Here is a 26,168-nt window from a genome sequence, read left to right as displayed (position 1 = left end):
AGTCTGTTACTTGTCAAGACCCCAAAATTATCAGATCTTATATTTCTATCGTCTAAGGCACTTTGAACCGTCTCAATCCAACTATATCTTGGTCTTCCTCTGGGTCGTTTTCTTGCCAACCTGGCAGAGAACACTTGTTTTCTAATCTTTCCTCGCCCATTCTGTTCAAGTGACCATACCACCTGATATTAGCTCTGCTAACGCATTCCTGGATGCTGACAATGTCAAGTTCTTTCCTAATAACCCCGCTTTTAGTATGATAATGTCACTGATGCCATCTGTTCATGCCTCTAATCTTTCTCAGTGTTTTACTTCTGACGCAGCTCTCAGATCCATAAGTTAAAATTAGTGTGAACACCGTCTTGTATACAGCTAATTTAGTGTTCTGACTAATTTGTCTCTTATTCCATATGAATTTATTCAATTGACTTCCTACCATACCTGCTTTGTTGATTCTGTTGTCTATTTCCATATTTAATTTACCATCATCACTAAAAATCGTGCCAAAGCAGCTGAAATGTTTTACTTGTTCCACAGGTTCCCCATTCAAAACACAGTTGATATTTTCAACGCTTCTACCTATTTTCATTGTCTTTGTCTTTTTATTGCTGACCTTCATACCATATCTATTACAACAATTATTCACTTTGGTCAGGGAATCTTGTAAAGTTGTGGAGGATTTATTTAGAAGTATAACATCGTCCGCATAAAGCAAAGAGCTGACATTAACATCTCCAATTTTGATATCAGGTTTAATACCACATTCCTTCATAATATCATCCATATAGATAATGAATAACAGAGGTGATAATGTACATCTCTGTCTCACACCAGACTTAACATGACACCATCTTCCTGTACTTCAATTCTAACTGCTGACTTGCAACTCAAATAAAGACTAAGTACTGCTTGATAAAATGCCTCATTGACACCATATAACTGTAGTGTGTATCGAATAGCTTCTCTCTTGGCAGGTTGTCATATGCCTTTTTCAGATAAAAAAAACTTAAATACAGATCTTTGTTATATTCTCATGCTTTCTCAAATACTTGTCGTAAAGTGAAGATATGATCCTGACAGCCTCTATTTGGCCTGAATCCAGTTTGTTCTTCACCAAGCTTTTCTTCCACAATTCTTCTCAACCGTTTCTCAAGTATACTGGCATAAATCTTGCCAGGAACACTCAGAAGGGAAATACCTCTGAAATTCTCACATTCGGTTTTATTTGCCTTTTTATATATGGGTACTATGAGAGCTCTACTCCAATCATCGGGAATTCGTCCCTCTGTCCAGGTATTCTGAACTATGCAGTGCGGTCACTAAGACTTTTATACCACCATACTTCAGCATTTCTGGTCGAATATCATCTACTCCTGCTGCCTTTCCACATTTCAAGCCTTTGATGGGTTTTTCTACTTCAAGTATGGATATGTATTCCTGACTGTATGCCTGTTGAGTGTTTTTTACTACTGTGCTATCACTGCATGTTTCATTTAACAATTTTTCGAAGTAATTACTCCATACTTCAAGGATATCTTTTCCTCCCATTTTCATGTTACCTTTATCATCTCTAACTCCTTTTACAGCACTCTTTCGTCCATTTCTAAGCTTCTTCAATAACTTCCAGAATATTTTGCCAGCTTCTTGTTATTTATTTTCTATGTTCTTGCCAAAATCTTCCCATGATTTTTGTTTAGCTAGTTTTACAAAGTGTTTAGCTTTCTTACATTTGTCTCTGTATTCTCTAAGAGAACAAGCTGACTTATTTACCAGGAACTTTTGATATGCTTTCTTTTTTTCCTTCACTGCCTCTTTAACTTCCTGTGTCCACCATGGAGTTATGATTTTTCTATACTTGCAAACAACCTCATCACATGCCTCTCTGGCTGAATCAATCAGGATTTCCTTCAAGGTTTGCCACTGAATCTCCAAGGTTTGGTTCTTGTTCTCAAACTCTTTCGTTGTTTTTTTTTCAATAATGTTTGAGTATTTTAGTCTACAGTTCACATCTGAGAGCTGCTCAACTTTTATTCGCTTTAAAACTTGTTTATATGTCATTCTTTTGAATATGAAATTCGATATTATCCTGCTCAAGACTAAATGGTGATCATTTCCAATTACAAATCCTTTGTACACTCTGGTGTCCTGCATCAGGAGAAAACATTACTATCAACAATAACATGTCAATGAGACTTTTCTTATTCCTTGCCTCTTCATACAATGTGAATTTGTGCACATTTTTATGTTGGAGCATTTGCCACTATTATTAGCTTTGTCCAAATTTTCCCCAAACATTTTTGTATGTCTGACAATCACTTCCTATTCTGGTATTTAAATCCCCAACAAGGACCAACTTTTCCTTTTTCATTGTGCTTCTACCTTAGGAGAAGGCTCTACTGAGGTAGAGCCTTCTCCTAAGGTAGAAGCACAAATAAGTCTCATTGTCCAGTTTCCCATTCTGATATTTGCCCACATCACTCTACTTGAGACTGCCTACCATTCAATAAAATTCACCTTGTATTTAGTGTTGAATACTATGGCTACCCCTTCTTTTCCTTGATTGTCATTGCCTGAATATAACATTTTGTATTTATTGCTCAGAAAGATCTCACCAGTTTTTGTCTTTTTTGTTTCAGTCACCCCTATTATGTCGATCTGGTACTTATTTAATTCCTCAGCTAGCTCCATTTCTTTGCCATTCAGGCTTCTTATGTTGATAGTACTGATCTTTAACTCTGGTGATATTGAGTTGGGGTGTGTTTTGAGATTTGTTCCAGTAGCCGACTTTTCGCTGTTTGACCTGGTTCCCTGGCGAAAACAACGGGAGCCTTGTTTAACCGCGCGACGCCCCAGCTGGCATGAAATTTTGGCAGGTTGCAAATCCCACGTTCTATCTGGATCATGATTTCTTCGGCAGGTATTCTTTTTGGAGCTAGGGCGATATTGTTACCACGTGAAAGTGCGGTGAGTGCTTCAGGCTTTAAAACTGCTGACGAGAGGTTGACTACAGTGTTGAGTGGTGGATTCGCAACCTGCCTAACCATATCGCCAACAACGTTAGACTGGATGTAGTCAGTGTTCTCACTAAAGCCAAACCTCCAAAAACCACCTTATCCAAAAACAAATATGCAGCCCTACAAGAATTGAAAAACAACAAAAAAATAGTAATCACGAAGGCGGATAAGGGAAACGCCACTGTGGTGCTTAATCAAAAAGACTACAAAGGTAAGCTAACTGCTTTAGTACTAGACCGTACGACTTACCTCCCCATTGAATATAATCCGACCAGCTCTCAGATTAGAACTCTCCACAGACTCCTTAAGGTCACTTCTTGGCCTGTGGAAGTCACCAACAAACTAAAACCTTATAACTCTAGACCCCCCCGATTATATGGACTCCCAAAAATACAAACAAAATGTGCCATTGCATCCCATAGTGGATGGCATTGATTCCCCCACATATAAATTAGCCAAAACGCTCACACACTACACTGGTAACACACCATCACACAAAAAACTCAGCCCACTTTAAAGCCAGTAGAGAAAACCTCACACTCCAACACACTGACATAATGGTCAGTTTTGACGTCTCCTCCCTATTCACTAATGTCCCACTCAAAGAAACCCTAGAGCACATCCAAGCCAAGTTTCCTCCCAATATCTCAGCCCTATTTCAGTTCTCAATGAACTCAGGCTATTTCGTTTGGCAAGGAAAGTTCTACAAACAGATAGAGGGGACAGCCATGGGTTCACCGCTTTCCCCAACCTTGGCCAATTTCTTTATGGAGACATTTGAAGAGAAAGCCTTAAACTCCGCCCCACAAAAACCCACTATTTGGCTTCGTTATGTGGATGATGTGTTTGCTATTTGGCCACATGGCTCAGACACACTCCATTCCTTCCTAACACACTTAAACAACCAACACCCCAGAGTCCAGTTCACCTTAGAAAAAGATTAAAACAACACCCTCCCCTTCCTAGACACTTTAATCACCCGCCAGCTTGATGGATCTTTGGTTTTCTCTGTTCACAGAAAACCCACCCATACTGGCAGATACATTCACCACCAGTCCCTCCCCCCCTCACAACAATATGGGGTTATAAAAACACTATATAACAGGGCAAAATTAATCTGTTCAGATGACAAGGCCCTATGGTTTAGTTCAGATGACTACTGAACTAAACCACATCCTCAACACTTTCTTAGCCAATGGCTATAACCGCAAAAAAATCCAAAAAATACTAAAACCAGTAAACCACAACCCCCCCCCTCCACAATAAAGATTACACCAAGTCTATCACCATCCCCTACATCCAGGGCACCTCTGAGAAAATAACCAATATCCTCAAAAAATATGACCTTACTTCCTGTTACAGACCATATAAAAAGTTGGCATCCCTTATCCGCTCTACCAAAGACCAACCAGTTCCCCTAGACCTACCTGGTGTATACCAGGTCCCTTGCAGCTGCAAATTGTCCTACTTTGGCCAAGCAGGCAGAACAACAAATATCAGGATTTCAGAACACCAAGACTACATCCGGTTTCACCAGTACAGCCGCTCTGGGCTGGCAGACCATGCCTTAGATACCCACCATAAAATTCGTTGGAAGAAAACAAAAATAATTTTGTGCCCAGTTATGGGCACCAGGGTTTCTTCGTGATGGGGAGGAAGTGGAGAGGGTCCAGAGACGAGTGACCAAGATGATAGCAGGTCTGTGGAATGAACCTTATGAGAATAGGTTGAAGATTTGTGGGTTGCAGAAATTGGATGATAGGCGAAGGAGGGGTGATATGATTGAGACATTCAAATTACTGAAGAGTTTTTATAAGATTGATCCAGAAGATATTTTTGAAAATATGACTGGTGGTGGGAGGACTAGGGGCCATGCATGGAAGCTGGGCAAGAGCGTGGTTGACAAGGGTGTTAGAGCTAGGTTTTTTACTTGGAGAGTGGTGAATGAGTGGAATAAGCTTCCAGAGTCTTTGTGGGTGCTACGACCGTGAATGAGTTCAAGGCAAGATATGATAGATACTGTGTGAATGTTAAATAGTTATTCCAGACATGATGTTAGGGCCTCCCTCGATGAGTCTGTCGACTCCTTGGAGTTTCCCGGAACAACAATAATAATAATTCATCGCAGCAAGTTTAAATACGAAAGATTATTCAAAGAATCTTCAGCAGCTCTAAAAAACGTTCCTAACCTCAACAAATTTGGGTGCATGAAACTACCCCAAATTTGGGAGACTTACCATTATGAGAACTTCAGCCCAACTTCCAAGACTACCAGATTAGCCCGCAAGAGGGCACCATTAGGACTTTAGGAACAATATTAGTTTCTTGCTTTCTTCCTCATTTGCTTTGTGTTAGTGCCTGCGTGCACATACCATATCTTTATGTTCCTGAAGATGGCAATGTGACGTTGCCGAAATATAGAAGTTATTCATTAAAGTTACCTTTAATCAATATACTTTATATGCGTTGTTAATTCCGTAAACTAATTACCAGTTATGTCTGACCAACGTATAAGCCTTGCTAATATAAAAACTTGCCTACAACATCATTTCACACTTCACTCACAGAAAACAAACACACAAACTCATGACAAATACAAAGTTCAATTGGGTTGGCTGACACAATAACCAATCACAGCCTCTAAGGTGCTATTGTCTTTGAGCTCGCCCTGCTTTGCCTTCTAAGTAGGTTTAAAAGTACTAGAATGCTAAGAATTTGACCCACTGTGCCATCTTTCTAAAGGGCTCAAAGCTGTATGCATATTGAATGCACATGCAGGCTATTAACACGAATGTGATGCAATGTTTACATGTCGAAAAGTGTTCTCTTCTTGAAGCATTAGTACATTGTGTTTACTTTTAGGAATCACGAGGAATTTTGGAAACAATTAAGGGAGTCTTTAACAGGAATAAATGCAAAAATATAATATCGGTGATGTTGCTATTCTGTGGATGAGCACCGCACACATGGAATATTCGTCCCTGATTTACACACACACACATGTAATTATTGAAGTTAATTTTTTAAATTATAAGTAAATACTTCAACACAGGAATTTATCTCCATAAATTCTGTACAATGAATCTGATTAAAAAGATGAAATGTTTTCATGTGGTATTCCTAAAATAAGTATCTGCTGCAGAAAAAGAGTACTGCTAAATAACTGTTAAGTATGGATTTATTTCTATTAACGAAATGTGATCTTAACTAGGCTATAGCCTACAAGCAACAGTTCATCCAAAAGTTAATTAATGCACAATTTACAAATACATTCAATAGTTACCATTTTAATGAAAAACTTTACCAGACTACTGCAACTTTCACATGTGCAGTAGTTAGATGAATCAATTCATTAATTATGAATTATTCTACAAAATGAATCTCCCATCATTGCAAATATACTTTGACTATAACTGAAACTAATCAAAAATCAGGAAGTTCTGAAGTTGTCAGGAATGCAATGTCTATCAATATTTTGTTTGAAGAATATGGTTGCATAATGCTGAAATTACTTTGAAGTTTTTTTTTTTCTTTTTAGAAATACTATCTTACCTCTTTATCTGTAAAATGTGTTTTATCCTTTTCTTGTTCTGGAGTTAGATGGAGAACCTTTTCCTCTATGAAAAGAAGTTTAGTTTCATAAAATTGCTACACTGCATTGAGAAAGATGAAATGATTATTTAGTAAAATATGGCAATAATTAAGAACTACAGCACCACTGAAGCCATCCCACCTAATGCAACATAGCTGCAGTGGTGAAGAAATTAACTGAAAAAAAAAGCAAGTACAAGAAATAAAACCGCAATCTAGCTCTTCAATTAACAATTTGCATTTCATTCATACACCAGTCATTTGTGTAATCAATCATGTTGATTAGTGAGCAACTGCAAACTGCAGAGATGACTGGTTTGGAATATGAGTTAAATGTCAGGTTACTAATGAGCAAACAGGTTAATTATATTCTCATTGTAATCTTTTATCCAAATGTGAGATTTCATGTGAAATATCTTCACAACTAGACCATTTATATATGGAGGTAGATAACTTCACCTCAAACTTCTCTAATATCATAATGCACAGCATACTTCTTTGGGACAGATTAGTATGCAACTATGGGAAGTCACTACATAGCCTAGCTTCAATCTCTGAAGTCTCACCAGTGGGGGCTAGACTCATGAAGATACTGAGAGTCATATCAATGCAGGTGAAGTCAATAAAAGTAAAGTAATACATTTTTTCTTAAGAGGAAGCAGATGTCATTGGGCTAAAAGCCTTATTAAAATTAATAAAGACAGCCAAAAAAACTAAATAAAGATTTAAACTGGTCTGGGTAGTGTTATTCATTACCTTTCTGGTAATGAATAGCAACATACACTCCCAAAAGGAAGTTATGTTGTGTATTATGGGTTACTAAGGCAATGAGGTGGTCATCAGCCTCCATGTACAAGTAGCCTAGTTGTGAAGATAATTTACAAACCTTTATTTTGTAAATTATATTCAGGCTCACACCTGAATAAAGGTTTAAAATAAGTATATCTTGCATAGTCTACATCTGGAGTAATCTGCTCTTGCAGATTAAACATAAAAGAATTATACTTCACAACATTTGAAAGCATTTAGTTCTCTTTTATATGTTCCTTGTAAATCTTGAAGATGCTATCAGCCAAAAGACAAATGTGAACATCAATCTTCTTCTTCTGCAGCTTCTCCCACTTAAGTGGGGTCACTGTTGATGAGTCTCCTCCACATCCTCCTGTCTTGGGCTGTCGCTACATCCAAGTTCTTCATCCTCAAGTCCTCTTCTACCAGCTCACTCCATCTCTTCTTTGGCCGCCCACGCTTCCTCCTTCCTTGCACATCCATCTGTATGACCCTTCTTCCCACATATTCGTTTAGTTTAAAAATCTGTAAGTCGAACCCATTTTAATCAGAATGAGTTTAACCTCCCTACCGGTCCAGATGTATATTACGTTCAGCAAAATCCGGATACGATGCATGCTATCTGTTGAAAGAAAATGGATAGGAAGTGCAAGCCAACCCTCATATCCATTACAAGGTGCAATAATCCTTTACACTGAGGAGAACACTTAACCAGATTAATTCGCCTTCATTACTGCATCTTAGTTACCTATACGAAGAAACGCAGTTGTTTACTGTCTGCTTGGTAACAAGAATATGAATTATTGGATAGGCTAAAACATAGAATTCCCCCTCCCCTGCTTCTTTTATTGTATAATTGCTGTTTAATGCCAGGACAAAATAAGAGATCCTCATACATTCTTCAGTTAAATATTGCTTCACCTTTGAAAACCAATATTATCAATTTGTTCTAATTGTGTTTAAGTTGACAATACATTTTATTTGTTTTTGTCAAACAACTGTTTTATAAATTAATGAAAATCCAAATCTTAAAAATAAGGGATCATACATTCCAAATTAAGTTTTATATTTTATTTATAATCACATCAAAAAATACTTCACAGATTGCATGAAGGTCTACACTTTGACCATTATGCTTTATAGAGAACAATATACACATCTTTATTCATATCATATAATTTATGTTTTAATAATGTAATCTGGAGTTCTTTGCACTCATTACAAACTGAAATAAACAATTATGAAGTAAATTCTTATTTATATATTTTCTGCAAGTTTAGATATTATGTGGAAATTTTAAAGTAAACAATTTCTCATTCAAAATGTGTGTAAGTGCATGCGTCAAAAAGTGAAATTTCATTTCCAAATTTTTCATAATAGAATTAAAATTGTATTTCACATTTGATGACTAACTTCCCCCCCCCCCCCGAAACACACAGCTGCATTTTCTTTTTTGTTTGAATTAGTTATTTTTCCCAAATAACTTAATTTTTCGATTCTGAAACTAAATTGCGATTATTATTTACATTATTTCCTAATTTACTTTATCTCCAGATTATTATAAATCAGGAAATTGTGATATTATTGGGAAGTTGATTAGTGCTCAACTAGTCCTAAGGGACATCAGAGGAAAGGAAGGACACCCCATACAAAATAAAATTCTATAGGTAAGCCAGGAATTATTGACGATTGACACCAGCAAAATATTAGGCTCCTATTTCTGGACAACATTCTTTTCATAGTGGAACAGACAGTCTGCATTCTCACAGTAAATTTTGGAGCCCAATAGATAAATATATTACTTATATCCTTCCTTGCCCAGCCCTCAACAAAATTTATGGTTTTCTGATGAAAATTCACCCTTATCATTCAGAGGCAGACTGAAATGTAAGCTGTATTTCTCTCCCAAAAAAGCAAAGTATGGAATAAATCTTTTATGCTTTGTGAAGTGCAAAGTGGATGTCTGAGATTTCAAGCCTTATACAGGAAAGAAGACAAGCATGATAAATATTCTGATCTCCTCTTGTTGATGTGTAGTAATGTAGTTACTAGACCCTTTACTGGGATAAGATTACTGTGTTATAATGGATAACTATTATGTGCCCTGATCTCCGATTTGCTTTTACTGCATTGTACAGATAGTTATGGTACTACCGGAAATGCAGAGAGGCGAGACATGCCTTCAGTTTCTGGTATCAGGAGCTTATGATCCTTCAGCAAGCTGGAAAACAGGCAACCCTTTCAAACTTCTGAGGCTGAGTGCTGCTAACTAACAATTTCCTAGAAACTTTACCACCTGCAGCTAATAAAGAAAAAAACTACCACACAAGTGGTTAAAAAAAAGTCTGGTGTTCTGAATGAAAAATTGCTTTGTGCAATCACCCTTGTTTTATTATGTTCCATACTGCTCAAGATATATAAATTTTCAACAGTATGAAATCAAAAATATTTCTTTTCAGGACTACAAATATTGATAAGAGATGGACAACTGTAGTGATTCCAGTTCCTCTTGAAGAGGAATTTTTTTAAAGAAGTTGTTTTTATATTGTTCCTCTCAAAATTGCTAATAGTATATTTTTTGAGGAAATAAGAATAGGAAGAATCACTACATGCCTTCTAGGTGCAAATGCATTTTTTTCTTTTTCATGTCCCCAACCACAAAAGTCTGGAAATCTACGATACATTAATACTATTTAACATACAGTGGTATCTTGCTAATCTGAACTAATAAAAACCGTGCTCTTTCGGATTAGCGAATTTTCCTCCAAGAGACAACGATAACTAGCGTTAAAATAATCAGATTCTACTGATACATCAATTTAATTCTGTAAATAAATGAAGAAATGACAGAAAAAAGCTACTGTACTGTAATATAAAACTTAAAAAATTATATAATACACAAGTTTGTTTTAGTAAAAAATTAGTTCGTATGTACCTATATTATTGATGATTACTTTTTTGTACACATCACAAAATAACAAAAAAATTTTTTTTTTTTTTTTTTTTTTTTTATTTCTTTGTAAAAAGGTCACTGATTTTCTTTTGCTTCTTAAAAGCTAAACTTTTTCGAATGTTTCTTCTCAGAGCTGCATTAGCAATAAAATTTTGCGGAATGGCGTATCACTCTGCATAGCCTATTCTATACACATATTAAAATTGTCAACTGCCTCTTCGTGTTTTACTTCTTTTTCTTCGAGTTCTTTATTGTCAGCATCATCTTCTAATTCATTCTGTAGAGTCACATTTATAACTTCAGCATCTGATTTGATTTCGAATTCACTTTCGGTTCTACTTGTAATCCATTTCGTAACATCTGTTTGTGAAATTTCAACATCTGGATTTATATTTTTAACCAAATTATGCACGTTTTGAATTTCCTCTTTTTGTGTATCACCGTAATTCTCTTGGTAAATTCCAGAAGGCCACAGTTTTTTCATGACGCTCAAATTGTTTCAGGATCGACGGCTTCCTAAGCAGCAATACAGTACAGTATAAAAAAGCAAACGTGGACACACAATAAATCAAAATAGGCCTACAGTATAACCGTACAATCGACAGCATGAAAAAAATACTGTACTATAATAATAATAAAATAAATAATAGTTCAAATAATTATTAAATAAAAATAGTACACAAAATAATAATACGTAATAAATAAAACTTTTTTTTCTTTCAAACCGCAGTTCGGATTAACGAAATACGCTGTATTTAATTAACAGAAAACAAAACATGCTTTTTCAAGCCTCTAGTAAACTGGACAATAGTCTTGCGCTATGCTATTTACAGAAAACCAAAATTCATTTACCACCTAAATATTTTCATAAGCATTCATGCCAGTATTTGGATTCTAATAATCTGCAGATACTTAGTAAAGTAGCAGCAACATTTTCCAGTTGGCTACCCAAGATTAGTTGTCTCAAACAGGAAAATGATCAAGTCGACTAAGGCCATAATTCTGTTTTGATTGGAATTATGGCAGAAGCAACTAAGAGGCAGTACATTACATTACATGCCTGATATTTTCAAGCTGCTTTTCTTGTTAGCTTGATGAAAAACAAGACTTCCTGGTAAGGAAAAACCATCATCTCAGTATGAGACTGGCTAACTTATTTTCAGATAATGAATGTTCTCAGAGTACTAGATAGGTTTGGAACCCAGGTTTTTCTAACCAAAGAAAACTGTTACTCTCTTCACATCTGCTTTAGAATCGTACACTATGGGCCACATCTCAAATCTGTTAAATGCATGTTCATTGGCAAATTTGTTTCGCACGAGGAAGAGCTATAATTTCTAAAAAAAGGAATGAAATTGGAATAATTCTTTTGTTTTAGAAACGATGTTCACAAAAAACCTCATTGAATTTCTATCACAGGTCTTACAGAATAAAGTTTTCTAGAAGCTGTGAAATCCTTAGTTTTCCACAACTAATGAATGGAAAAGTAACACTTGAAAGGGTTCCCACTGTTCGTCCTAGCACTCAAGCATACCAACTTTAAAATTTTACATTACTTGAAAAGAGAAACAAGAAATATGGCTCCTTTCAGAATACAGAACATAAATAGCATTATTATTGCTGTTAGTAATATTTTACTAAATGTAGGATAATAAAGGGTCTCTTTTCTTAACAATTTATATCAGAAAACTTAGTGTTATCATAATGTAATTTGTATTTATAATAACAGCATAGCGATAATAACAATAGTTAAATTATAATATAATATTCTATTATGCTCATTCATTTAGGAAAGAACAGATAAAAGTAAGATTAATTATTACTATTATCAAATTTCATTTCTAATAGAAAAGAAACAATAAAAAGAAAAAAGAATTACTATTAGAACATGCAATTTTCAAAATAACTACAGAGCAATCCTCAAGATTTTCTCTATTCATTTTCTCATAATATTCAAATTCTGTGTTGCATAAAAAGAAAACTGCTTCACACACACACACACACATGCAAATTAACCTGAACATTTCCTTGCTCCTACAGAGCACTAATGTGATATGGGTTCTAAATTTCTTGTGTGGGAGATTTATATATATATATATATATATATATATATATATATATATATATATATATATATATATATATATATAATAAAATGAAATAAAAAGCTGATATATATATATCATTGAAAAGAACAGCATTTAATAGTTTTAAAAAATTGATTAGCTTTTACAGGTAAATTGTAGACTGAACTATATAAGCATTATTGAATAAAAAATTAAAACTGAAAACAAGATCCAAACCTTGGAGTCACAGTAGGAAACTATGAAGAAGACATTGATTCAGCTAGGGAGGTATATGGTAAAGTTGTCTCACAAGTTAAAAAAAAAAAGCAGTCCAGGAAATGAAAAAAGCATATTAAAAGTTCTTAGCAAATAAGGCGGCAAATACGGCATATATTTCTATCACCTCTTTCTCCATTACAGACTTACGAGTGATAGTGCCTTTATGTATATGGTGTATCTGCAGACTTAAAGGACACCAATTTAATGGGGTCAAGATGCCAGTTGCAGATTGTTCACCTGGCAACCAAAATATAAAAATCTCAGATGTGAATAAATATGTTGTGATATATGTATAGTTGTTACTCAATTAAGCTGTAATGTTTTTGATATGTCCACAAAGAGTGGGAAAAAAAAATCAGTCTTGGTTGTTCTTCATAAGAAAGGCAGTGCTTTAGAATGCACCAATTACAGAACTATTGCACTAATGAGTCATCTTGGCAAAGTGCTGATGAAAATACTTACAGAACTCTTGAAAGGTCGTATGGAGGTACGTCTTTCTGATGAGCAAGCTGGATTTCGAAAAGATCGAAGTAGAGTGCAACGAATACTCGCACTAAGACTAATAGCAGAGAAAGCTCGAGGAAAGAACAAGATATACTGCTGTTTCATGGACTTCGAAAAAGCATTTGATAATATTGACCAAAATATAACATGGGCTGTCTTGGAATCCTATGGTGTGGACAATAAATTGATCCACCTGTTGAAAGATATAAACAGCCAAGCACAAGCAACACTCAGGATAGCAGGTATGACTGGAGATTGGTTTGCCACTAGGCAAGGGGATCCAATATCACCAACCATCTTCATCACACATCTGGGAAAGAAACTAGATAAGATTAAAGAAGAAGGTGGAGGTATTTCAATAAATGGCATAAGAATAAACTACCTCTGCTTTGCAATGACATCGTCCTGATTGAAGAAGGTGCAGCAAGACTGGAAAGGACACCGCAAACACTATACACAGAAGGGAAAAGATATGGACTAAATGTCAATTTTGAAAAAACTACAACGATATTCGGACAGCAGGAGTTACTGAACAAAGTTACCATTGAAGGATTTCAACTGGAAAATATGTGGAACACTCCACATATCTTGGATGTCACATGATGCATAACTTGAATCCCCCCCCCCCCTCCAAAAAAAAAAACAAGGTAAAAATTAGAATAGCCAGAGCAACAGCTATCTTAAAAGCCATGGACAAAATATGGAAGAGCCAAGCTATGAAGATACTCACTAAACTGCCCATTGTGGAAACCTATATCTTCAGCAGCATGCTCTATGAATGTGAAACCTGGGTACTCCTGAGAGAATCTGAAAGGTGGATATTACCATTCAAGAGGAAGTGCTATAGAAAGATCTTGAGGATAAGCTGGATCCAGAAGGTGAACAATGAGGAAATCTATAGACGAATACAACCAAAAGAAAACCTGATACAGAAAATAATCAAAAGGAAACGTCTATGTAGAATGAACGATGGGAGGAAATTAAAGACGTTGCTGATTGAAGGAAAGAACAAAAGAGAAAGACCAAACAGAGAATGAGGCGATAATATTGACAAATGGTGCAGAAACTATACGCAAACAGTTATCTTGCACAAAATAGAATGCAATGGAAGAATCTCATCAAGATAGCATCAGACACCTAAGGGCGTTGAACCCATGGTGGTAGTTGTTTCTGGCTTAAATAAAAACAGAAATACTATGGAAATTGTAAAACTAGAAGTACATAAGTCAGCAGTACATCTGCATTTCACCTTTACATGTGTCAGAATGTATGTCTGCCACTAGACAGATGCATTCAATATAGCACCTCCTCAGAATACTGTGTCAAACTTTTCTAGCAACTCCAACAACCAAAAATTAAATACTTGATATTTAATTTTTGGTTGTTAAAAGCAATGTGATCAGTTTATGATTTTTTTTTTTTTTAATGAAGTAGCTGTTATGGAATAAACTCAACATGTACATATCATATGTACAATGAAATTTGTTTTGTACTTAGTCATATTTTGAATATATAATTTAATAGACTTCTGATATCATATGTCATTTTGTGTAGTCTTTTGATTTAGTTGATTGATTTTATAGGCATCCTCTTCTCCTAATCAGACTATTAAATCAACAACATACAGAAATTTCTTCGGTATTATTCTTCTCTTTAACGATTAGGTATTTGCCTGTTTTGGCTTTACTGGTCTTACTCTCTCTCTCTGGTCTATATCTATCCACCTCTTTTGGTAGACGATATCTTTCCATCCTAAATAGATGTTCTTTCCATTTCTTTCTATATTCCTTGATCTTTTCATTTACGTCATAAATATCTTTTCTGATGTCTTCATTTTTTATATGGTTCAATTTTGTGCATTAATTGTCCTTCAAAATCCATCTCTGCAGTTCGTATTTTACTTTCATCTTTCTTTTTAACAGTCCATGTTTCTGAACTACATAGTAGAGTAGGAGTGACCATTACCGTATAAAATTTTACAAGAAACAACTAGGCCTCCCTAGTTGTTTTTTTATTCCACAGATTTTCTGAAATTTTTTTCATGTATATCTTTATATTTTAGATATGTTATTATGCAACCTAAATAATTAAACTGTCACCTGTTCTATTATTTTATTTTCTATAACTATTTTTGATCTAACATGATCTCCACCTTTAAATGCAATGACTTTTCTTTTGTGAAATTTTTAAATTGTATTATTGTCTTATTTTGCTTAATTCATAAGCTGATTTAAGTTTTTTACTCCATTTGCTGCTTGCAATATAATCTGATCATCTGATGCATATAGCAATGTATTGATAACAGTTCTTCTGGTTAACTGGATACCTTATTTTATTGTTTTCCATATTTTAATAATCTAATCAATATTATATATATATATATATATATATATATATATATTGAAAAGAGTTGGAAATAAGCTACATCCTTGTCTGACACCATGATTTATTTCAATCTGTTAATTTATTAACAAACTGTATTTTTGTATCTTTATATAAACTCTGTATAGCTTGTACCAAATGGCCATTTGGTCATTACATTTGGTACAAGCTATATTTGATAAATAATCTATAAAGGCCACAGGAGACTCTAAATTAAATTGTCTTTTTTCAATAATTTGTTTTAACACAAATATTGTCTATACATGATCTTCCATGTCTAAACCTATTTTGTTCTTTTGAGAGTAGATTGTTTGCAATATTTTTTTCTTCCATGCTTACATGGTGAACAGAATACATTATGGAAAATTATGGAGATAACTACCGTGCTAGAGCAAAACTTTAGCTTAATATAAACCAAAATCGGTTCTTGTTGGAGATCTAACTAGCAGAGTAGGAATGATTGTTAGACTTACAAAAAATATTTTGGTAAAATTTCGAGAAAAGAGCAAAGCTCATAATAATGGCAAATGCCTGTTGAATTTCGGCCTAGGACATGGACTGGTTATAACTAGCACAATGTTCCAAGATAAATATGTGCACAAATTCACATGAAGGATGAAGGGAAGGGGAAAGGAATGAGAAAAGTCTCATTAACTATGCTATTGTTGATAATGATATTTTCTCACTGGTGCAAGATACTAGAATATACAGAGGATTTGAAATTGGAAGTGATCACCATTTAGTCTTGAGCAGGATAAAATCAAAATTCATATTGAAAAGAAAAACAAGTTTTAAAGCAAATAAAAATTGAACAGCTCTCATATTCACATGAACTGTAGACTAAAATACACAAACATTATTCAAGAGTTTGAGAACAGGAACCAAAGCTTGAAGATTCAGTTGCAAGGCCTGAATTTTTCTATCCTAGCAGACAACCTCACCAAGGATAGAAAAATTGGAACTCCATGGTGGACAGAGGCAGTGAAAGAAAAGAAAGCATATCGCAAGTTCCTGGCGAATAAGTCAGCTTGTGCTCTTAGAGAATACTGAGATAAATGTAAGAAAGCTAAACACTGTAAAACTAGCTACACAAAAGTCATGGGATGACTCTGGGAAGAACATAAAATAATTATCAAGAAGGTGGCAAGATATTCTGGAGACGGATGAAAAAGGTCAGAAATGAAGGAAAGAGTGCTGTGAAAGGAATTAGAGATGACAAAGGTGACATGAAACTGGAGAAAAAGATATCTTTTGATATATGCAGCAATTACTTTGAAAAGTTGCTAAATGAAACAAGCAGTGATGATAGACCAGTGGTAAAAAACACTCAACAACAGGCAATCAGGAATATATATCCACTTGAAATAGAAAAAGTCATCAAAAGCCTGAAATGTGGAAAGGCAGCAGGAGGATAATATTCAACCAGAAATGGTCAAGTATGGAGGTATAAAAGTCTTACAGTGGCTGCACTGCATAGTTCAGAAGACCTGGACAGCAAGATGAATTCCAGATGATTGGGGTAGAATTCTCATATTCATCCACCTTGATGGGTAAGGAGGCTTGAGTGTACTAATGACCTCAAGAGCTATACCAGTGTTTGCTAAACTACTGGTAGGTCTCCCTAGCTGGACAGGTCGAGAGGTAGGAGCCAGACAAGAGAGATACCACGGTTCTCCAGATTGCGTGTGGGGGGGGGGGGGGGGTTTGCATAAGGCTGGTTATCTTACCAAGTTAAAAAAAATTCTACAACTCAGATGCTCGAACTGGAAAATTCTTCTGTATTAATCCTGGAAAATCATACCATCTTAATTATATCATTTCTTTCTCATTTATTTACTGAACTGTGCAATTTATAATACATTCCCTCAATATCTCAGAACCAACACCTTAGGCTTGATTCAGACCAGCCTTAGTTTCAAATGTGTACATGTGTGGTCTGATCAAGGCCTACAAGAGCACATTTTCCTAATAATAAAAAAGTACTATACAGTCACATGAAATACCATGTGCAATATTGCTCACCACTGCATCACATCTCCAGGGACAGTTATTTCGATAGTAATTGCTGATTAAAGTAAACAAAGTACAATAAAGTAGCTATAACTTCAATCTTGCATTTCTCTTGAATTTGTTGAAGTCCTGATTAGTATTACAATTTTAAAGAACAATGAGATACATTAAAAATACAAACTTATTTAATACTGGCCATTTTACAAACATCTTACATTATAGCCTACTAGTTTCGCCAGCAAACTGTCTAGCTTTTTCAAGGCGTTTACAGAAAGACATAAAAACTAGTAAATGAAAATTGAAAGGAACATAAAAACGTTGTAAACAAACTAGTAGCTAAGGTTACACATTCGCGTGACGGTGACTGAAAGGACTTATTGTTCTTATTCATTATCACGCATGCATGTTTGTTGAAAACGTGTAATGTGATTAATGGCTAGCTGTAGTTCAGATGGATTTAGAGAGAGGATCAGGTTTTTCCACGAACTGTTTAGGGTTGCACCCTGATTTCTGTTGAGGTTTCCATCGGTTATTAATACTATTGTGACTTCCTTGAACAAACGATGTCTGTAGTCGTCATCCAGATATGGCATGGAGCTGTTGCCACTCTATCGTGTGGTTAGACGTACAGAAATGATGTGCTAAGCCGGAAGCGATACTTTTGTTGTGGTTTACATCACCAACATGTTCTTTTTGTCCGATTTCTAAACTCTGTGAAGCTTGTCCGACGTAGGCAAGACCACAGGAGCAAGGAATGTAATATACTCCTGGATATTTGTAGAAAGGCACCTTATCTTTTGGGGATCCTAAAACCTGTCTGATGCTGGTGGTTGGTTTGAAGACCAACCTGATGTTGTAGGCTCTTAGTATTCTGGCTATTCGATAAGAAATTGACTTGATGAAAGGGATCACTACTGTAGAAATGTGCTGGGAGCTTGATTCTTCTTGTCTGGGGGTTGTCACCGTATAGATATTTTTTGATGGTGTTTGGAGGATATCCATTTTGTGATAATGTGTTGGCTATTAGTGAGAGTTTAGTCTGTGTATCCTCCTATTCTGATATAAACTTTCTGGCCCTATATTTCAACATGTGAATAATGCTCAGTTTGTGTGTCTTGTGATGGTTTGAAATATAATGAAGTTATCTTCCAGTATCTGTGGGCTTTCTGTAAATAGATAATTTGACACTATTTGATCGTTTCTTTATCAAGATGTCTAAAAAATGCAGTTGGCTGTTGTTTTCCACTTCCAGAATGAATTTTATCTTGTTATGTATACAGTTCATTTTATTCACAAATGATTTTAGGTTTTCTAAGCTGCCTTGCCATATAATGAAATCATCAACATATCTCCACCATATAGATGGTCTAAGGGATATTGTGAGAGAATTTCTTTTTCAAGTTTTTCCATGAAAAGGTCTGCACAAGATGGTGATAGTGAGCTTTCCATAGCTAGGCTTTCTAATTGTTGGTATATAGTGTTGTTAACCTTGAAGAAATTAGATTGAAGGCAGTGTCTAAACATCTGTGTGATGTCTAGAGGAAAGAGATCTTGGATGATGTTTATTACCTCTTCTACTGGTACATTGGTGAAAATGGATACAACATCTAGACTGGCTAGCATGTCTGTTGGTGCAATCTTAATGGCTAGGAGTTTATTTACAAAATGTTGATTATTCTTGATATAGGATTCTGTTGATCTTATTTTATTATTTAATATGTTTGCAAGATGCTTTGCCAAAAGGTAGGTTGGTAATGATCTTCCATCATCTTTTCTGTCACGTGAATGTGCAATAACCTTAGCTACTAGTTCGTTTACAACATTTTTATGTTCCTTTCAATTTGCATTTACTAGTTTTTATGTCTTTCCATAAACGCCTTGAAAAAGCTAGACAGTTTGCTGGCGAAACTGGTAGGCTATAATGTAAGATGTTTGTAAAATGGTCAGTATTAAATAAGTTTGTATTTTTAATTATAAAACGACCAAATATGTTTAGTTTAATTAGATACATTATTAGAACATCTTCAGAATACTTAGCAAAAGATGGAAAATCTGAAGAATGAAGAACAAAATGGTTACACACCATAGATGAAAATGGGCAAATGCCTATGAGAAAAATCATAGTAAGATATTTATATCTTATTATTAATCAGTAAGATATGAAATCTACATCTTGCTTCTGATTCAACCATATGAGGTTCACATATAAATTTACTAGTTTTTAAGTAGAGTATGTAATACTAGCAAAATATGAAACCCTAATAATGCTGTTTTCACAACTTTTATAATGACATTTGAATTAAGTCTTCTTGCAATACAGTACAGTAACTAATAAATTACTGGTTACTAAAATGATAAATTACTGCAATACAATCTGAGTTTGCACTACAGGTCTTGATCTATTTTAAGGACTCACATCCAAGCTGTAAAAAAGCCACAAGTACAAAAGGCCATTAAGTGACATTACTTTAAAATTTTATAATTATTACTGAATTTCATAAGTATTCCAGAAACCTATGAAAAGAGTATATATAGGTTTGTCAGCTTGGGTGGCTAAATGCATAGCATTTCCATAGTAGTGTTCACAGTATAGACCAAGGAAATGTTTTGCTGGATTTCCAACCAGCAAAGATGCTATAAATTATAACCTGTAAAAAAAAAAAGGCCATCAATTGGATAGGTTGTCAAAAAACCAATTTAAATTTTAAATGTAAAGGAACTAGTGTTCTATTCATTGCACACTCTAGGGACCAGTTGAAACAAAGTTAATTCAGAAGTCAAGCTAAAATGACAACCTTTCAGATCTTTCATATTAATTTGCTAACAATCTGAGAGGGTCATTCTAAAAACACAAACTTAGGAGAATGTTTTTAGATCAGCTATGAAACAATCTCAGATCTCTGAAAATTTCTATGCAACACATTTAATCCTGTGTGAGGGATTAAATGGAAAAAATATGTTCCAGATATATAGAGTGTGGCCTGCCTATCTTGACTTGCTTACTGATAACAAACACAGTCTATGTTCGTTCAAAACCAATGCTCTCCTATGTCTCTTCCAGATGTATACCAGGTTCCATGTGACTGCAATCTTTCTTACTTCGGACAAAATGAACACTCAATAGAAAAAAAAGAATACAAGAACATTAATCATATATTTTCCACAAAAAATCTGATAAGTTTGGATTAGCTCAAAACGGAATAGAGATAGACCACAACATTCTTTGGTCTGAAACATGCCTTCTACACTGATGTCAGTACAAATTTGAATGCTTATTTAAGGAGAGTGCTTAGGCAATGCTTCATCACCCTAACTTGAATTGGAATGACTGCTTATTATCCTTATCAAAAAAATGGGAAAGTTTGATTTGAATAACACATCATTAAAGGAGTTTGCCCCAATTATTATTAAAGAACAAGAATATTTCATACTGTGCGACCATTGTTGCGAGACCCCTTGACACTTCTGCACATAGCAGAAGGTGAATCCATTCTGATAATAGGGCAATCAATGTGTTTCATGGGATCAGTGTTTATTATAAGTCCGAAAATTAGCTTTTCTTTTATGAAAATGCTAGTTTTTAAAGTGGTAATTATTTTGCTTGTACAACAGTTGGAAAATTTTACATATAAAGCACGTGATTTCATGTGTTGGTAATGAACTCTTATATCACCTTATTCCTTTCTCTCCTTCATGAATTGACTCTTCTTGGCACATTGCCAGCCAAGGGTCTCGCATCTGTAGTCGGACAGTAAAGACATACCATCTTAAAAAACCAAATGGATACATTCGATGATCTGTTGAGTATGATATAAGTTATATACAGGGTGGTTCAAAATTCCATGTACAAACTTTAAGGGGAAAACATCAAAATCAACCATATTCACATAGGAAAGCATGACCGGAAACGCCACCAGAAGGTACTAACAGGGACACAAAGATACAGAAATAACACAAGGCAGTAAGTAGTGTAAAAAACTTTATTAGACGTTACTGAACAGTTCAACAGTAATTGGATGCATAATATGGTTTCATGGTGCAAGTCTGCCATCTCAGCGTTCATAAAATGATGCATGTTCTTCGTACGACTTGGAAAGCTTGAATGAGGAAGCCCCAACTGCTTACCTGGAGCGCTGGCAAACAGCGCCACCTATCACTTTCGGGTGGTGCTTCCAGTCATGCTTTCCTATGTGAATATGGTTGATTTTGATGTTCCCTACCTCCCCTCAAAGTTCATACATGGAATTTTGAACCACCTCTGTATATATATTCAATTTATTTTACACTGTTATGATTAACCTTTTCTTCAGTTAAAGTATAAGGCTATGGTGATTTAACATCACGCAGCTCATTCTATTTTGAACAAATAGACTATTTGCATTCTACCTTGTAACAACTGTTTTTTAAGCCAATGATGTCTGAAATATATGGCAGCATATTTAATAAATAATACTTTTACCGTGTGTTTTCGTGTGTGCGCATATATCTATGGCACAATTTTCTCTAAAAATAACAATGATAACATTATTACAGAATACGAGCAAGTTGCTAAAACATAACCTTCCCTTAGTCAATTCATGCTGTTCATTGCAAAGTAGATTCTCTGTCAACCCATTTCTGAATGCAAGTTCTAACCAACTTTTATAAAATCTTCAACCCCACTGCTGAATTCTTATTCAGACTGTGCAACAGCTGTAATACCTTCTCGTCATATGTGTTAGTTTCTTCATCCAGTGAAGACATAGCAATCAGTTCAATGTTGCATACACCAGGTAGATAGCTTTTAGCAAAATGGACACTCATTAGTTGAACCTGTTCTGCATCTGTCAATCTCACACCACCAGCATTCAGTAGTTGTTCTTTCATATTCATTCTTTCTTTCTTTTAGTTGCAGCATATTCACAGAATTTTCTGGAGGTTATCTTTAGCTTTGCAAAGCTAAAGATAACCCAAAATAAAGATAGCTTCTACTTCCCTATCCTGTCTATCCTTCCTAAAAACATCATAACTACCCTTTACACGTGATACCAGTTAGTATGATTCTGATAAAAGGTTACCAAAACAGGTGTTATTTGCCATGATGGCAAGAAAGAGACCCATAGAAAGACCAATATGGCAGTGGATTGATACAGTAGGAAGTGCCTCAGAAAACAGAAATATAAGATTAATAATACACGTCTAGATAAGATTTGGAGGAAACCTATCAGTATGTTAATTGTGATGTAACTTGCCATATCCTATCCCCTCAGCCATATGGCTGGGTGGGGGTAGCTATATGCTACCATACTAGGAAGAATAATCAAATAATCAAATTTAGAAATTTGATTATGAGCAAGGTGGTTCCCCACTGCCTTCTTTGTAGTATAGTTATGATTGTAGCCGTATGTTCACATGAGCGGTTTGCCTCTTTTGAGGGATGAAAAACCTGAATTACCGGGGGGGGGGAATCAGTTAACTCACCTTTAGTCGAAAGAGATCAGATAAAGGTTTCTCACATCACTGACAGGAATTGAACCCAGATCTTTCTGACTGAAGGGCTTCATCCATACTGAAGCTACGGAGGCTCCCCCATACTTGCCATGGTGTCAAAATATCCTGTAAGCCCTTTGAGGGTACACATGAGGAATTTGATCTTACAAGGAGAACTAATGTATCACCTGAGATTTGATCATGATTTGACCTACATACCAAGGATTATGTAGCATAGCCATGGAAAGCTTAACATAGCATATTTCAACATTTGAGGTTTCTAGTGGCAAATTTTGAATTGTACTCCTGCTTGTATTCTCTCCTCTGAAATATTTTCTCTCAATGCTGTAATGGCTTAGTTCAATTTTTCAATTACTCCAGTAATCCAGAATATACCTTCTTCAGTTTAAAGTAGTCTTTCCTCTATTCTGAAGCATCTTTACAATCTCCACTACAGGATAAAAGCTGAAGATTAAAATAATTCACAATGGATTAAAAAAAAAAACATTCTGGGTTCACTTTCCAGGCGCCTTCCTCTTTATAGTTTATATGTTTTTTACATTCCCTAAAGAAATCTAGGCTTCGAACATCTTAGCTACTGATCCCTTAGGCTACTTTTAAAGTATTATTTTGTATTGAAATCTCATTGGGATACAATGTGCATTCCAATATCTTTGCGAAATTATGCATCTTCTCAGTCTAGTTTGCTTGCATGATGAAAAACCTACACACAGATGAAAACCACATGACCAGAAAGTAACCAATCATTCTGAATTTGAATAAAAACAAAAGGTTGAACAGATGGAAGAATTTATTTCCTGAAAGTATATTTACGAAAAAATACAGCAGAAAGCCTAATTTGATGAACATAGTAGACATTAGTACTTAATGAAAATTAAATCTTTCCGGCTTGATATGCTTAAGAGCAAAAAATCTGATGTATTTTCATTGAAAGCTACCTGCTTTTCTTTGATATCTCCTCAGAGATATAGGATAGGATATAGATCCTATCCTATATCTCTGCACCTGTACCATATCCTTGTTCACTGGCTTTGCTATTCTGCAAAACAACTGAACATTTACATGGTGTAATAAGTCATACAAAATCAAGATAGGTGAACACAGAAGTCACATGATTAGACGTTGATAAATTCATTTACTTAAAAATGTTGTTCAGCAATTGATGTAATAACTTCTACATTTTGAAATAAAATCAGTATCAAACTCATAATAAAACAGTTCAAAAGAGGTTAAGTCATTCCACCACCCCCCACCTACCAGCACTTCACATCTGCACTGTATTTTACATAATCCAAATTTTATCCGGCAGCAAAAGCAGAGTGAAAACCACCATGGAAATAGTTAATGCAGGATAACCAATAAGTAACCAGACATGTTTTGTATATCAACTATCCTGCATAAACTATTAATTGCATCAAATTTGCCTATGATCACTAACTGACAATGGGAATAAGAATATCAAATCACTAATCATGATCCAAATAAAATCATGCTGTGTTTTTATAAAATTGCCATTTAGACATCATTGAATAAAACTGTTGAGATATTCTAACTATTTAATTAAAAGAAAACTAGTTCAGCTTACTACAGGCAAAAGTTATCAGAAGTATCAATTAGTATACAAATCTTATTTTGGATTTAACATATTAAATCCAAAGCATCACACAAGCATCAACTGCATGAATTATTCAATTTCTACTCTTTATCCAATTAACAGTAACACCAGTACCATGTTATTTAAGATCAGACCAAGAGGGAAAACCATGACCACAGCTTAGCTAGCACTGTGCTGAAGAACTAATTCATATTCATGCACAAATTACTCTTTCATTTTTGTGCCTCATATCTTCTTAATCAGATAGCACAGTTAATTGGGATTACAGACTGAACAACTAATTCTAGTATGTTATCTGAGTAAGTAGGCTGTTTAGTAATAGTTAAGATGTTAAAAGCCCACGTTTCTGAAGGAAAAGCTCAACTAGCTCTAAAGTATACCAGCCAACTCACAATTTGATCCTGGAGGAATTTCGCCATTCTTTCAAACCAAACAGCAAAATGTTGCATTGTCTGTGTAAATGCACTTCAGAAGCAGTGCTAAATCAGATTACAAAACAATGCTTTGAACAACTTTTTCTCTCTCCATACACACACAACCATGGAGATAATTTTCATTAGCATGAGATAGTATATCATAAGTTTGACCTTCCAACTGGCCAATGTGGACGAAATACTTTGACTATTGTTCTCAGATCTGGTCCCCAGGATTTGAAGGGGATAAATTAACTGTGGAAAGGGTACAAAGATGGTGTCGGGAATGTACAATGTTAGATATGAGGATCGGCTGAGAGAGTGTGGACTGCAGAGTTTGGTGGATAGAAGGAGGGGGTGATATGATTGAGACTTTTACACTGTTGAGAGGTGGTTACAGGGTTGACACTGGGGAGTTCTTTCGTATGGTTGAACAGCAGGAAGGAGTCATGACAAGGTGTCATCCCTGGAAGTTACGAAAGGAAACTGTGAGAAAGAGGATGAGGAGTGGTTTCTTTGCATGGAGGGTGGTTGAACCATGGAATGCATTGCCTGATGGAGTAGTGAGAGTGGGAACGGTCAATGCATTTAAGGAGTGGTATGATAGACTTTGTGTTTCCTAGGCGGGACCTCCCTCAATGAGTCTTGATAGACTTGTGTTTCTTAGAAAGGACCTCCTGCGATGAGTCTTTTGACTCCATGGAGGCCTGAATAATAATAATAACTCTCAGAGTGTCTTAGGATTTTCATGGATCAAAACTTCATCAGCATTCTGCTTTTATCATGCAATTACCCTTCTCTGCCGTTAATCCCTTAACGAGAACCATATTACCAGTAATGGATTACCATATTTGCCTGCGTATAAGATGCACCCCCTTTTTTGAACACATTTTTTAGGGAAAAAACTTTATCACTGAATATTATAATGAATTTACAGTATTTCAATTATAAAGTAATAAGTAGGTCTACTTTCAACAAATACCTAATCTAACTAGGAAAGAACCCAGAAATTCATCTCCAGAGCTAAATGAAGAGACACTTGAAACCTCTTCTAAATCAGAA

The 26,168-nt window shown here is 35.2% G+C and overlaps 1 protein-coding gene across 1 annotated transcript in view; it reads right to left on the bottom strand.

Moving 5' to 3' along the window:
- The window catches only part of eRF1 (eukaryotic release factor 1), a 254,647-nt gene that overhangs the window by 69,514 nt on the left and 158,965 nt on the right, over window positions 1-26,168 (bottom strand). The window contains exon 8 of the mRNA XM_090404490.1: window positions 6,567-6,631. Coding sequence (XP_090260616.1) covers window positions 6,567-6,631 — 65 coding nt within the window. The remainder of the gene's footprint in view (window positions 1-6,566; window positions 6,632-26,168) is intronic.

The sequence above is a fragment of the Typopeltis vanoorti genome, chromosome 14, assembly GCF_054136105.1.
Source record: "Typopeltis vanoorti isolate ZY-2024b chromosome 14, IOZ_Tvanoo_1.0, whole genome shotgun sequence".
Lineage (NCBI taxonomy): Eukaryota > Metazoa > Arthropoda > Arachnida > Uropygi > Thelyphonidae > Typopeltis > Typopeltis vanoorti.
Note: the sequence above shows the minus strand (reverse complement) of the source record. Positions and strands in the feature narration are given on the sequence as shown.